Source organism: Pseudorasbora parva, chromosome 22 (assembly GCF_024679245.1).
Source record: "Pseudorasbora parva isolate DD20220531a chromosome 22, ASM2467924v1, whole genome shotgun sequence".
NCBI lineage: Eukaryota > Metazoa > Chordata > Actinopteri > Cypriniformes > Gobionidae > Pseudorasbora > Pseudorasbora parva.
The window spans coordinates 21,242,243-21,255,705 of record NC_090193.1 but is presented as its reverse complement, the minus strand read 5'-3'; the positions used below and the strand labels follow the sequence as shown (position 1 = coordinate 21,255,705).

General features: G+C 37.7%; 1 protein-coding gene across 4 annotated transcripts in view; it reads left to right on the top strand.

Annotated features, from left to right (window-relative positions):
* The window catches only part of fgd5a (FYVE, RhoGEF and PH domain containing 5a), a 77,943-nt gene that overhangs the window by 31,181 nt on the left and 33,299 nt on the right, over positions 1-13,463 (top strand). For all 4 annotated transcript variants that reach the window (XM_067430863.1, XM_067430862.1, XM_067430864.1 and 1 more), the window contains 3 exons: positions 1,737-1,854; positions 6,239-6,297; positions 6,759-6,789. In XM_067430863.1, the coding sequence (XP_067286964.1) occupies positions 1,737-1,854; positions 6,239-6,297; positions 6,759-6,789 (208 nt within the window). The remainder of the gene's footprint in view (positions 1-1,736; positions 1,855-6,238; positions 6,298-6,758; positions 6,790-13,463) is intronic.

The window sequence follows — 13,463 nt, the reverse complement described above, 5'->3', positions numbered from 1 at the left end:
ATGTATATGTTATTATCAAGAGTTTAAATCAATTGAATTACATATAACAAGCCTCAGGGAAGCATCAGGCAGTAGGACATATAGGTGTGTTATAGGAAATCATTGCACTCGCTCTGTAATTTTCAGCAGTAAATTTAGCTCATGGGTACCTTAAAGCAAACAGCTTAGAGAAGTACTTTGCTCGATAATTGCTTTTCATAAATAGTAATGTTGAAGAGTCAGGAGGATTGTGTAAATCGTCACTTTTGGCTGAGATTTTGTACAGTAAGATGGCAAAGATGGATGCACATTTTACACAGATTTTTCTGAATTTTTGAAAGGCTTTTTTATTCTCTTTTTTGGTAAATGTTTGCATTTTATATTATATTTATATTATATTATTTTAATTATAATTTTAATTATTTAGTTTTTCATTTGTATTTTTTAGACCTTTTTTTAACCAAATATGTATTGTGTCATGATAATCCTCTCAGCATGATGCAGACACAAATCATATAGCAGTCTGAAAAACAGATGTGCTAATAAAAACATCTCTGTTTCGGTTTATCCTCGAGAGCTGCATATATAGGGGCAATTTCAGTTTGAATTTATTTGAAAGGTGTTTCAGATAAAAGAAACAGCCTGCTTTGTCTTCTGCTAACTTTCCCTTTCACTGAAAATGGAGTCCTCAGCTGGTGAGATCACTGAAGATTGTAGTGACGTCCTGCCAGAAGGCTCCTATATGCTTCATCTGGGGTCTCCAAATGAACTGTCACCTTAGCTCGCCCAGTTCAGCTGGCTATGAGCAATGAGCAATTTCCACTTCCACCTCCAGACATTGTGTGTGTGTGCTTTTCAGAAGTGTACAGTGTCCTTGAGTAATATGACACCCAGCTGAGCACCCCTAAACCTCTTATACACTGATAGTATATGCACACACTAACTTTAAATGCTTTTAAATTGTATTCCATTAAACAATCTTTTAAAACCATTAAAGCAACAGTATAAGAGTTTTTTGCTGTTGCCTCTAGATAAGTGTAAATGCAAGTGCACTCAAAGTTTCCCTCGTGTGTGCCCTCCACAGTATATAAGAAGCTTCATTGTGCATATTTGCATATCCTCGGGGCTGAATCTTCTTTTCGGCTTTAAGTGCTCACCACAGGATCACCAAGCCAGCCCTTCATGCCCAACCGTAAACGTCCTCGCAATCTGGCCCCAGTCATCCGTGTTACTACTGTAAGGAGGAGCAGGGGAGGAAAAAAACAAATTATTCTCACCAGGTCTTGTTTAAATGAAAAGGGGGAATTTGTTTCTCCTTGGCAAAGGGTAATTTCTGCTCTGCTGGACTCCAAAGTGCCCTCTAATACAAAACATTGTTTTGAGATGGTTTGTTCCGCTTTTTTATATAGAGAGATCGGCTGGTTTGTGGTTTGCCACATGCAGTGTTTTAATCGTAATAGTTTAGTTTCTCCTCGGGGCTCTGTTAGACACAGTGATTGTAGTGGACTTGTTTCATTAGAGATAAAATGTAAATTTAAACATAGGGAAGGCTCAAAACTAAACTCAGCCCACGAAAGTTTCTGTGCATGTACAATGCGCATTAACTCTGGAGCAGGGACTCATAAACCAAGACAAAAAATGGTGTTAATCCCTTTTCTAAACTAAATTTAAATCTGAAAAGCCTATACGTACTAACTAATCCATAATGAGTATACAGTGCATCAAATTAACTCTCTCATGTTTTTGTCTATTCTCAGTGCATACACTGAGCCTTTTCCTGTTTGTCCTGTGTCTGCAACTGTGTCCAATGAGGAAGATCATGGACGTACATCTGAAGAAGAGGACGGTTGTGGAGACCACTGCCATGACCGACAGGTCAGCTAACAATATTATCAACTTTCAAATGCTTATCAGTGCTTAATAGTAATGGTACATACACTACCGGTGAATTTTTTGGTTTGTTAAAAGGTGTAGTATGTAATAGGGATGCAACAATACAGTTAGTCCATGGTTCAATACATACCTCTGTTTTTAACCACGGTTTTTGGTTCGGTTCGGTTCGGTTCTGATGGCTTGTCACATCAGTGTTTTGGTTTTCTTAAGCGACAGGAACAGCAAGAGGTTAAGGAGAAAAAAAGACTATTTTTATTGCAATGCTCTTTCTTTAGTTTACTTAAAAGAATTTAAAAACCTTACTTAAACTTAAAACTTTACTTTAAAAAAAATTGTGTACACATTCCTAGTGCATTGTATAATATAAAATAAATATAAATATATAAAGATTTAGACTGGCAGCTCAGAGCTGTACAGCAGCATTTAAGTGTGAAATTGAATGAATAATGTAAAAGTAAAACACTACATAGACTGCCCTATAAAATATACATTGATTCTTAACTACTGTATTAGTTTTTCAGTCAAGAGCAGTGAGTGATTTTCTCTTTGTTTTTTGTATTAACATTAAAGGGATAGTTCACTCAAAAATGAAAACTCTGCCATCGAGAAGTGAATGTAGGTTTGGAACAATTTTAAAGGGAGTAAATAAGGACATAAGTTTAGAGGTGAACTGCCCCTTTAAGGACAGCGTGTTCACTATAGGCTGCGTGCATCTAATATACAGACACATGCCGATTTTACTTTTACTTTAGACATAATCGACTATGTTTATGTAAACCTTATGTGTATTTGACTATATTAACGCAGTAAGACTACTTAGTCCAATAATCACGTGTTTGACAGGTGTTTAGTGCGCGCTCGGAAAAGGGCATGCAACTAATGATCTTTCGTGATTATGAATATACTATACTGTTCCGTGACACACTAACGTGTGATGTGAATGTATGTCGCGTTGTTTAGTATATTGGGATGTAGGCAAATAATAGAATTTGTAGTAAAATAAATCATTAAATGCAAAACTGGAAAAAAACGCTATTCACAAGCCTGTATTGAACCGTGAATGGCATACCGAACGGTTCAATATTATATTGAGAATTGTGGCATCCCTAGTATGTAATATTAACTGATAGAGGTTCAAATTGATACTGCATTCCAAATTCTACATATTAGAGACAGGTGTTTGCCCCGCCCCTCCTCCTCAGACTCAACGCTCACACGGGTTGCCAGATTGAGGACACGCATTTTCAGTTCAATCTGTGTTCACTGACCCAGTTCGTTTGCTGGTTTTCATGACTGCAATATGCTATATTTTCCACCATCTGGCAACCTGTGAGATCACACAGACCTAAACAAAAACAGACATTCTGACACGTAAAGCATTGTATTTTGGAAAAACAAGTATTTACATTTTTTATTGAATTTTTCCTAAATCTCTGAAATCATATGGTATTTTTATGCTTTAGTACAGTGAAAAAAAATTACATACAGCACATTTAAGAAATTATTACTTTTATTCAGCAAAGACACATTAAATTGATCAAAGGTTACAGTAAATAGGGTTTCAAAATGCTGTTATAATAATCCTGAAAAATGTATCACAGTTTCAACAAAAATATTAAGCAACTGTTTTCAACATTTGTAATAATAGGAAAATAAGATATACAAATTAGTATATTAAAATTAATTTTAATAATTTCACACTGAAAGCTGAAAATTCAGCCTTTCCATCAAAGGAATAAATTACATTTTAAAATTGATTTCACAATATTGCTGTTTTACTGTGACTTAAGAAATGCAGCCTTGCTGAGCATAAGAAACTTTTCCAAAAATATTAATCTTTCTGACCCCAATCTTTTGAACGGTAATATGTTTCAAATTCAGGGCCTGGGAGTCTGCAGAAGATAAATAAATATTTCAGATTTATTTCAGAGCAAGAAAAGCAAAATATGTATTCTTTCAAGTTTTGATTTTACTTGTAAGTTTCTTAATACAGTATTTAAAAAAAACTAATACAGCGTAAATTTACAATATTTCATGTAATAAATAATAAATGTGGAAGTAAATTCATTATGTATCATTACAAATACTAGTTTGGAAATACCAAGTAGTCACACAATGAGAAAAAAATAAATCCTATGTAGGAAAAAATGATCCATCAAGATGCATGGATAATTGTTTTTATCATCGCATCACAACCCCAATCGTAATCGAACCGTGAGGTGCCTAGAGATTCCCACTCCTAATAAATATTAGCTATACAATGTTTAGTGCAGTGAAAATATCAAAGACAGTATTTAATATTTCAAACAACATATTGTTTTTATAATAACATGCTATAAATTTTTGGTAACACTTTAGAGTAATGGTCATTACTTAATAACATTAGTTAAATGCATTAGTTATCATGAACTAATAATGAACTGCACTTATGTATAAAGCATTTATTTATCTTTGTAATGTTAATTTCAACATTTACTAATGCATTATTAAAATCTTGTTAACATTAGTTAATGCACTGTGAACTAACATGAACAAACCATGAACAGCTGTATTTTTATTTACTAACGTTAACAAAGATGAACAAATACAGAAACACATGTACTGCTCATGGTTAGTTCATGTTAGTTAAAGGGTTAGTTCACCCAAAAATGAAATTTCTTTCATTAATGACTCACCCCAATGTTGTTCCACATCCGTAAGACCTCTGTTCATCCTCGGAACACAGTTTAAGATATTTTAGATCTAGTCCGAGGCCTTTCTGTCCTTTGAATGTAAGAGTATGCCCACTTGCTGTCCACGTCCAGAAGGTAATGAAAACATCATCAAAGTAGTCCATATGTGACATCAGTTGGTTAGTTAGACTCTTTTTTAGCGTCGACAATACATTTTGGTCCAAAAATAACAAAAAATACAACTATATTCAGCATTGTCTTCTCTTCCGTGTTCCTCAAATAAAGAATCAAATGGTCCTGATTCAAGATTCGGGTCGCGTGTCAAACTGGCAAAATACTGAAATCACGTGACATTGGCTGTATGAATAATGAATCAATCTGCCGACTCGCGACCACTTGATTCCTTATTTGAGGTTTGAAAACAAATGCAGAAGAGAAGACAATGCTGAATAAAGTCGTATTTTTTGTTATTTTTGGACCAAAATGTATTGTCGACGCTAAAAAAGAGTCTAACTAACCAACTGATGTCACATATGGACTACTTTGATGATATTTTCATTACCTTCTGGACGTGGACAGCAAATGGGCATACACTTACATTCAAAGGACAGAAAGGCCTCGGACTAAATCTAAAATATCTTAAACTGTGTTCCGAAGATGAACAGAGGTCTTACGGATGTGGAACGACATTGGGGTGAGTCATTAATGAAAGAAAAATTTCATTTTTGGGTAAACTAACTCTTTAATACATTAACTAATGTTAACTAATGACCATTATTCTAAAGTGTTACCCAAATTTTTTTTGAGTATAAATGTGTATGTACTCTAACATATTTAGCTGCTGTTTTTATATATTTTATATATAACCTTTCCCTTATACCATTACCTGAATAATGACAGCTTTACATGCTAAAGTAGGTAAAAACAAGAACCCTCCCTGTTGAAGTGGAATTCCCTGCATGTGCAATTGTCTGAGATCGAGGTTCATACATCTCCTGGCAGTCAGTTTAGCGCTGCAGTGAGAGCCGGACCCCACCCCTTCCCTCTGCCACTGTAATATCAGCCGGGCCCTGGCCTTGTGACGCCTGCTTCCTTGTTTTCTTCTTCTTTAAAAAGAAAAATCTGGGAGTAACCTATCCCGGCACAACAACAAGCTGGAAAAAAGCCATCTGTACTTTACAATTTTTTTTATTGTGTATTTTTCTGCATGCATAAAAAGGACTTTAGCCCAGATTTTGATGAAACTATTAAAATCTAAACATGGATATGTAGTACATCAGTATTAGCAGTTATGCTCCAGTCAAGCTCTCCTAAATATGTCCATTCAGTAGTAACACTCGTGTTCAGACAGCTGTGATTAGCTTGCAAATCAATGGTGGATTTGTGCTTGCCATGAACGCAGCCTCTCATCCATAATGCATCTGTGCTTAAAGCGGCACGTCCAGGAAAGCTTTCTCATTTACGTTGTGCTTTAATGAAATAATCAGTCTTCTTTTGACAGGATTGAAAGAGAAATTAAATCAGAACATCCATCCCTTTCTGACTCCATCTTCATATGTGTGTCTTCATATCTAATATTATCTATTTATCTCTCTTTACTTCTAACTGAAAGCTGTGTGTACTGCACTACCATACACTCTTTAAACGCCATGTCTCTTCATTTATCTCTCATGGCTTTCTATTCTGTCACTCAGATTGATGGCCGATCCAGAGCCTACTATGTTGCCAAAGACCTGGTGGACTCAGAAAGAGAGTAAGTGTTAGTCTCTGTCTGGATTTGAACACATTTCAGATACAGACCAATTGTGTCTCATGTGATGTCCTTTAGGGATCTTCTTTATCCAGGCCCTTTCCACATCTTTATCACTGTCTATTCTTGTTCACTCAACAGCTCCTTTGATACTCGTACTGACAGCCTATTACTGGACTGTCTGCCTTAAGATATTGCATTTCAGCTGCGCCTCAATGAGTCATTAAGCGTGCAGATTTATTAAATGTGATCCAATATCTAAGCAGGCCTGCTTTTTCCCCTGACACCCTTCAAATGTATTTGCTATGTATCTCAGCTGACTTCATAAATCGGCTGGGTAAATGTTTTACTTGGATGATCAATGATATCTGCTTGACAGAATCGGACAGGTGTTTTTTATGTTTAATAGTCTAAGAATGTACATTACAATGCGTGTAACGTCACCTCTTTTCAATTATCTACAGACACGTGAAGGCTCTGAAGATTCTTCAAGAGGTATGAAAATCTGTTTGTTTAATATGCAACTGCAATGTTTGTAAGTGAGATTTTTGCATACACTATCCAGTTAAAAAGCAGTCAGTAAGATTTAAAAAAAAAAAAGATATACTCCTGAACAAAAGCTTAAGACCAGGGGATTCATTGCAAGTTTTATACATTTTGCACTTGTGGATCATAACCGGGTTGTAAGTGCTGCTTCATAACGCCAAAAGACGAAACAGGAGCAAGAGACAAAAAATAGAGAGTAGGCAATTTATTGAAAACTGTATTTAAAGCCCCACTTGGCTACTTTTGCTCTCGGGGTCCCCCTACAGTTTGGAAAAAATAATGTCCTCAACTACTGTCGTAAGCTCTGTAATCCTACAACAGGGGATGCCATCGCGCGTGCATTTGTTGACATGACAACCCTGATAGCCCTGAACTAGTGATGCGCGGTTCGTCTCATAACCCGCGGACCCCGTATGTCTATTTAATGGTCGCGGGTGCGTGGCGTGTTGTAAAAATATATACAGTGGTGCGGGGCGGGCCAAATAACTTCATAAAAGCGTCCCGTGGGTCGGTGCAGCACTAACAGTTCCCCTGAAAACTGCAAGAGTAGTTCTTCTGGCGTCGCGTGTGAAATGTCTTCATCCCAGGTAACGTTACAGTCAGTTGCATATGTTTCAGCATGTCATATGAATATAATTTCATGGGTTTTGTTTTTTTCAAACGCCAAATAATCACAATGCTCACGTTTACAAGCCAGCGTCATTATAGTAGTCTATTGGTTACCGTTTTACAGAATCTATATGATACTTCAGTTCAATGTTTGAGTGGTAGCTCACCGTAACAAGCAGGACAGCATCGGTCGGGCACGCCTCCTTCAGCTCACGCCGACGAGCAAACCCTGGTCACATTTTGATCCTCGTCCTGCCTTTAATCCCATCATTTTTTCATTTCCTCTTATTGCTTTCCTCCAACAAAACCTTTTCTTTCTTATTTGTCTCTGCTGCTTCGGACATGACTATATTATCCGACGAACAAAGTTGGGCTCGCACGTCCGAATGTAAGGAAGTGTGTGTGTTGGTGGAAGTGACGTATATGCCGTAAAGCAGTCGAATTTTGTAGTTCTTTTCTTTTTCTCGGGTTACTACCCGAAACCCGAAGTTTAAAAGTACGATTAAAAATGATACAGACCCCATCAGGCTATGGCAGACGTGTCATTCATCCTATTGTAAGTCGATTTATCATCACAAGAGTCTTAAAAAATATATTATGAAGGTTGAAAAGTTATCTAGTGCTGCTTTAAACTGAAACAGGCCATTCATCAGCTGATCAAAAGTTTAAGACCATAGCCCAAAAATAAACGCACAACAGTACTAAACGTGTCAAAAAAGAACTCAGTAGTGAGTAGCCCCACCGTTCTTGTTGATCACTTCAAAAACTCGTTTAGGCACGCTTGATGCGACTGTTTCCAGGAGGCTGGTGGGAACGTTGCTCCATGTGGTGAAGATGGCTTCACGAAGGGCATCCACGGTCTGGAACTGACGTCCATTTTTGTAAACTTCCCTTGCCATCCATCCCCAAATGTTCTCAATGGGATTTAGATCAGGGGAACACGCAGGATGGTCCAAAAGAGCAACGTTATTCTCCTGGAAGAAGTCCTTTGTCAGGTGGGCTTTGTGAATTGCAGCGTTGTCCTGTTGAAAGACCCAGCCATTACTGCACAGACAGGGCCCTCGGTCAAGAGGGTTGCCCGCTGCAATTGACTGGCCCGCAGGCCAGTCGCCGTTTGACGCCCCTGCACAACCTGAAGCTCCATTTTCCCATTGAAGGAAAAAGCACCCCAGGTCATGATGGAGCCTCCTCCACTGTGCGGCGTAGAAAACATCTCAGGTGGGATCTCCTTGTCATGCCAGGACCGTCCAGGTTAATTTTTTTCTCATCAGAGAATAAAACTTTCTTCCACTTTTCAATTTCCAATGTTTGGTGCTCCCTTGCAAATTCTAAACGGGCAAGTTTGTGTCGTGGGAGGAGACGTGGCCTTTGAAGACGTTTTTTGTTCTTGAAGCCCTTCTCTAGCAGATGACGTCTTATGGTTATTGGGCTGCAGTCAGCATCAGTAAGGGCCTTAATTTGGGTTGAGGATCGACCTGTGTCTTCACAGACAACCCGTCGGATCCTGCGGTTCAGTGCAGGTGAAATCTTTTTGGGTCTGCCACTTGACTTTTTTGTCCCATAACTCTCAGGATTTTTTAAGAAATGTAAAATGACTGTCTTACTGCGTCCAACCTCAGCAGCGATGGCGCATTGTGAAAGGCCTTGCTTGTGCAGCTCAACAATCCTGCCACGTTCAAAGAGAGAAAGCCTTTTTGCCTTTGCCATTAGGAGATCTTGACAGTATGACTGCTTGAAAGACAATGACATGAAAGCCATATTTTTGTGCAGATTTGACCTTTTTATGGCTATGGTCTTAAACTTTTGATCAGCTGATGAACGGCCTGTTTCAGTTTAAATGCAGTTTTCAATAAATTGCCTACTCTCTATTTTTTGTCTCTTGCTCCTGTTTCTTCTTTTGTCATTTTGAAGCAGCACTTACAACCCGGTTATGATCCACAAGTGCGAAATGTGTAACACTTGCAATGAATCCTCTGGTCTTAAGGTTTTTTCAGGAGTGTATTTATATTTTAATTCAGCAAGCGACAGTAAAGATATTTTTAATGTTACCAAATATTTATTTTTCAAATAAAAACGTTTGATTCATCGAAGAATCCTAAAAAATGTATCATGGTTTCCATAAGAATATTGAGCAGCACCAATATTAAAAGAGTTATTTTAAATTATAACAGCATTTCACAATTTACAGTTTTTACTGTATTTTTAATCAAATAAATGATGTCATGGTGTACATATATTAAAAGAATATAAAAAAATCTTACTGACTATTAGAATCTAAGACCTCTATGGCATATTTTCTCTGAGGAAGTTATGAGCAGAATACATATACGCTAAATGTCACTCAATTGTGGCAATGTATACACATCACAGCGATGTTAAATCTTAAGCCAGTATATTGCTACCAGTCAGTATGCGGGTTATCGTTTTGCTCTTGATGATACTGGCTTGTGCTTCAACCATTACATTTTTTTCACAAACCTTATTAATTGATTTTTTCACAAACCTTATTAATTGATTGTTAAGGCAAGCGCCATTATTATCGTTGCTCATACTTATAGGGTGCTACAGACATGAATGATACCCAAAAGTCCCATAGAAAGGCTCCTAAATTAGGAATGTGCTGCTGATGTCACTACCTGTGTCTTGGCAGCCAATTTTAAATGTCTGCATGCACATATCACATACATTGAAAGACACACACACTCGGGGTGGGGGGTTAGCAAAACTTTATCAGTGTTGTTTCAGTAACTGAGACTTCCTGCCCTTGACAACCTCGTCTTGAAAAAGTCTGCCTGTGAGTGACGCAATACCTACGCACCAGGCCTTTGTTTTGGGTATCTTCTCATGAGCCTCGTCACTTATAAACATAAAAACACATCAGTTCTGCTAATAAGCCCCAAATAACTTTTTAACTTTTTACTAATTTACTGGACTTCCCTAGTAAAAAAAAATAAAAAAAAAAATAAATAAATATATATATATATATATATATATATATATATTTTTTTTTTTTTTAATGTTTACATATTTAAGTACTTAAAGGGTTAGTTCACCCAAAAATAAAATGTATGTCATTAATGACTCACCCTCATGCCGTTCCACACTTGTAAGTCCTCCGTTCATCTTCAGAACACAGTTTAAGATATTTTATATTTAGTCTGAGAGCTTTCTGCACCCTCCATTGAAAATGTATGTACGATATACTGTCCATGTTCAGAAAGGTAATAAAAACTTAATCAAAGTAGTCCATGTGACATCAGTGGGTTAGTTAGAATTTTTTGAAGCATTGAAAATACTTTTTGGTCGAAAAATAACAAAAACGACTTTATTCAGCATAGTCTACTCTTCCGGGACTATTTTCAATCCATGTTCATGACTGCGCAGTGACGCGGCTGACGTAAGACACTACTGACGTGTTATCTGGTGTACAGTTTCATCATACAAAATATTTTGCTGAATGTTTTAACTGTTTTTGTACATATAGGCTAATAAATGTCAGTGGAGTCTAATGTAAACTGCAACTTGTGGACAAAAAAGAGACAGAATTTTAACATTAACAGACTATTAACATCTAGTAGAAGTTTTTTCTGTTTGTCTGAATGCATCGGCTCTTTACACTGTACTTAATTTTGGCCTGTGATGTACTGTGTCCAGTTTATGTTATCATTTGTTTTCATTAGCTCTCCCTTTCTGACAGCCAAAGTGTCTTTCTAACCTGGTTCCCCAGGGCTGTGTGTTTGTGCATGGCTTGCAGAGTCCGTGGGAGTGATGGAATTAAGCAGAAAAAACCCTATTGTTTTAAACATTGTCCTCTAGACTGTTACCTTATAACCAGATTTAGCACTTATGTTTTCATGATTAATACAATATGTATCCCAATTATCAAGTCGAGGCGGGGCTGAAGGAGCAATTTAACACAATCCACCGGGAACTAAAGTTCTTCATACAGCGTTCTTCATACAGCGCACCTCATGTAAATTACTATACTTCATATTCACCATTTTAATTGCCTCATTTGAATAAAATAAGCCGTAGTCAATAGAATCGCTGTTCTATTAACGACTAAAGAATGCTAATCATATACATGCCTGTGTGTCTCGTATGTGTATGGCGTATTGTATTACAGTAGAAGTGTAATTATAGTTCCCTTATTCGTACATAATGCCGTAGGTTTGCATTGAGCAGCATAAGCGGGATGGATTTTGAATGGAGCCAAATGAATAGGCACATCAGAGCAAGTGCTGTAGTAGTATTTCATGTCTAGCTTACGTTTAGCTTGATATTGATGTGCTATAAATATTTATACTGCATTTAACAATTAGTGGGTATGTGGAAAAGATAAAGATGTCATTAATCACTCTCCCTGTTCTGTTCTGAATGCTAATGAGTTTGAGGATCTGAGTCACCTTGATTTTCTGTCCACTATGACATCATTAAATCAGTGTTTGGCTGTTGTCAACGTTGACTTTGAGGGTGTTGTCTTCCCCACTGTTGCATGGGGATTTGTGCAGTTTAGGTTCAGCATCTCTTAAAGTTGCAGGAAAGTAGTGTTTGGTCCTATAGATGAAGAGTTTTAAGGAAACAATGTACAATTCTTCTCATGAACACAACAATAGCTCAGTAATTATTAAAATAAATACATACACCGATTGGGCATGTGATTATCACTTCATCACGGCACCTGTTAGTAGGTGAGATATATTAGACAGCAAGTGAACATTTGTTTTCAAAGTTGATGTGTTACAAGCAGGAAAAATGGGCAAGCCTTAGGATTTGAACAAGTTTGACAATGGCCATAATGTGATGGCAAGATGACTGGGTCAGAGCATCTCCAAAACTGCAGCTCTTTTGGGGTGTTCCCGGTCTGCTGTGGTCAGGGCCTATCAAAAGTTGTCCAAGGAAGGAACAGTGGTGAACCTTTGACAGGGTCATGGGCGACCAAGGCTCATTGATGCACGTAGGGAGCGAAGGCTGGCCCGTGTGGTCCGATCCTCTATCATCAAATTTCTCAAGAAGGTAATGCTATTTCTGTTTTTTATAATACACGGTGCATCACAGTTTGTTGCATATGGGGCTGCATAGCTGCAGTCAAGGTGCCCATGCTGACCCCTGTCCACCGCCAAAAGTGCCAACAGTTGGTACATGAGCATCAGAACTGGACCACGGAGCAATGGAAGAAGGTGGCCTGGTCTGATGAATCAGGTTTTCTTTTACATTATGTGGATGTCCGAGTGTGCACCAGGATGCACTATGGGAAGAAGGCAAGCCGGCGGAGGTGATGCTTTGGGCAATGTTCTGTTAGGAAACTTTGGGTCCTACCATCCATGTGGATGTTACTTTGACACGTACCACCTACCTAAGCATTGTTGCAGACCATGTGCACCCTTTCAAGGAAACGGTATTCCTTTTTGGCTGTGACCTTTTTTTAGCAAGATAATGCGCCCTGCCACAAAACACAAATGGTTCAGGAATGGTTTAAAGAACACGATTTTGAGGTGTTGACTTGGCTTCCAAATTCCTCCGATCTCAATCCAATCAAGCATCTGTGGGATGTGGTGAACAAACAAGTCCGATCCATTGAGGTCCCACCTCGCAACTTACAGGACTTAAAGGATCTGCTGCTAACATGTTGGTGCCAGGTACCACAGCAGACCTTCAGGGGTCTAATGGAGTCCATGCCTCGACGGGTCAGTGCTGTTTGGCAGCAAAAAGGGCGACCAACACAATATTTCACAATGTTATGCTTGATCGGTGTATGTATGTTTTTTAAATGTTCTATATTCAGGATCCTTGATGAAAAATGTATTTCTTTAAAATAAAAAATATTACTAATCATAAAGTTTTGAACAGTAGTGTATATATGTTGAACTGTAGTGTATATATGTTGAAAGCTTGATTTGAGTTCATTTTTTTATTATTTTAAAATACATCAAAACAATATAAATAATATTCTTATTAATTAGAGCTACACACTCCTTGCCTAGAAATCTAGACGCATCCTAGCGGCAGCAAAA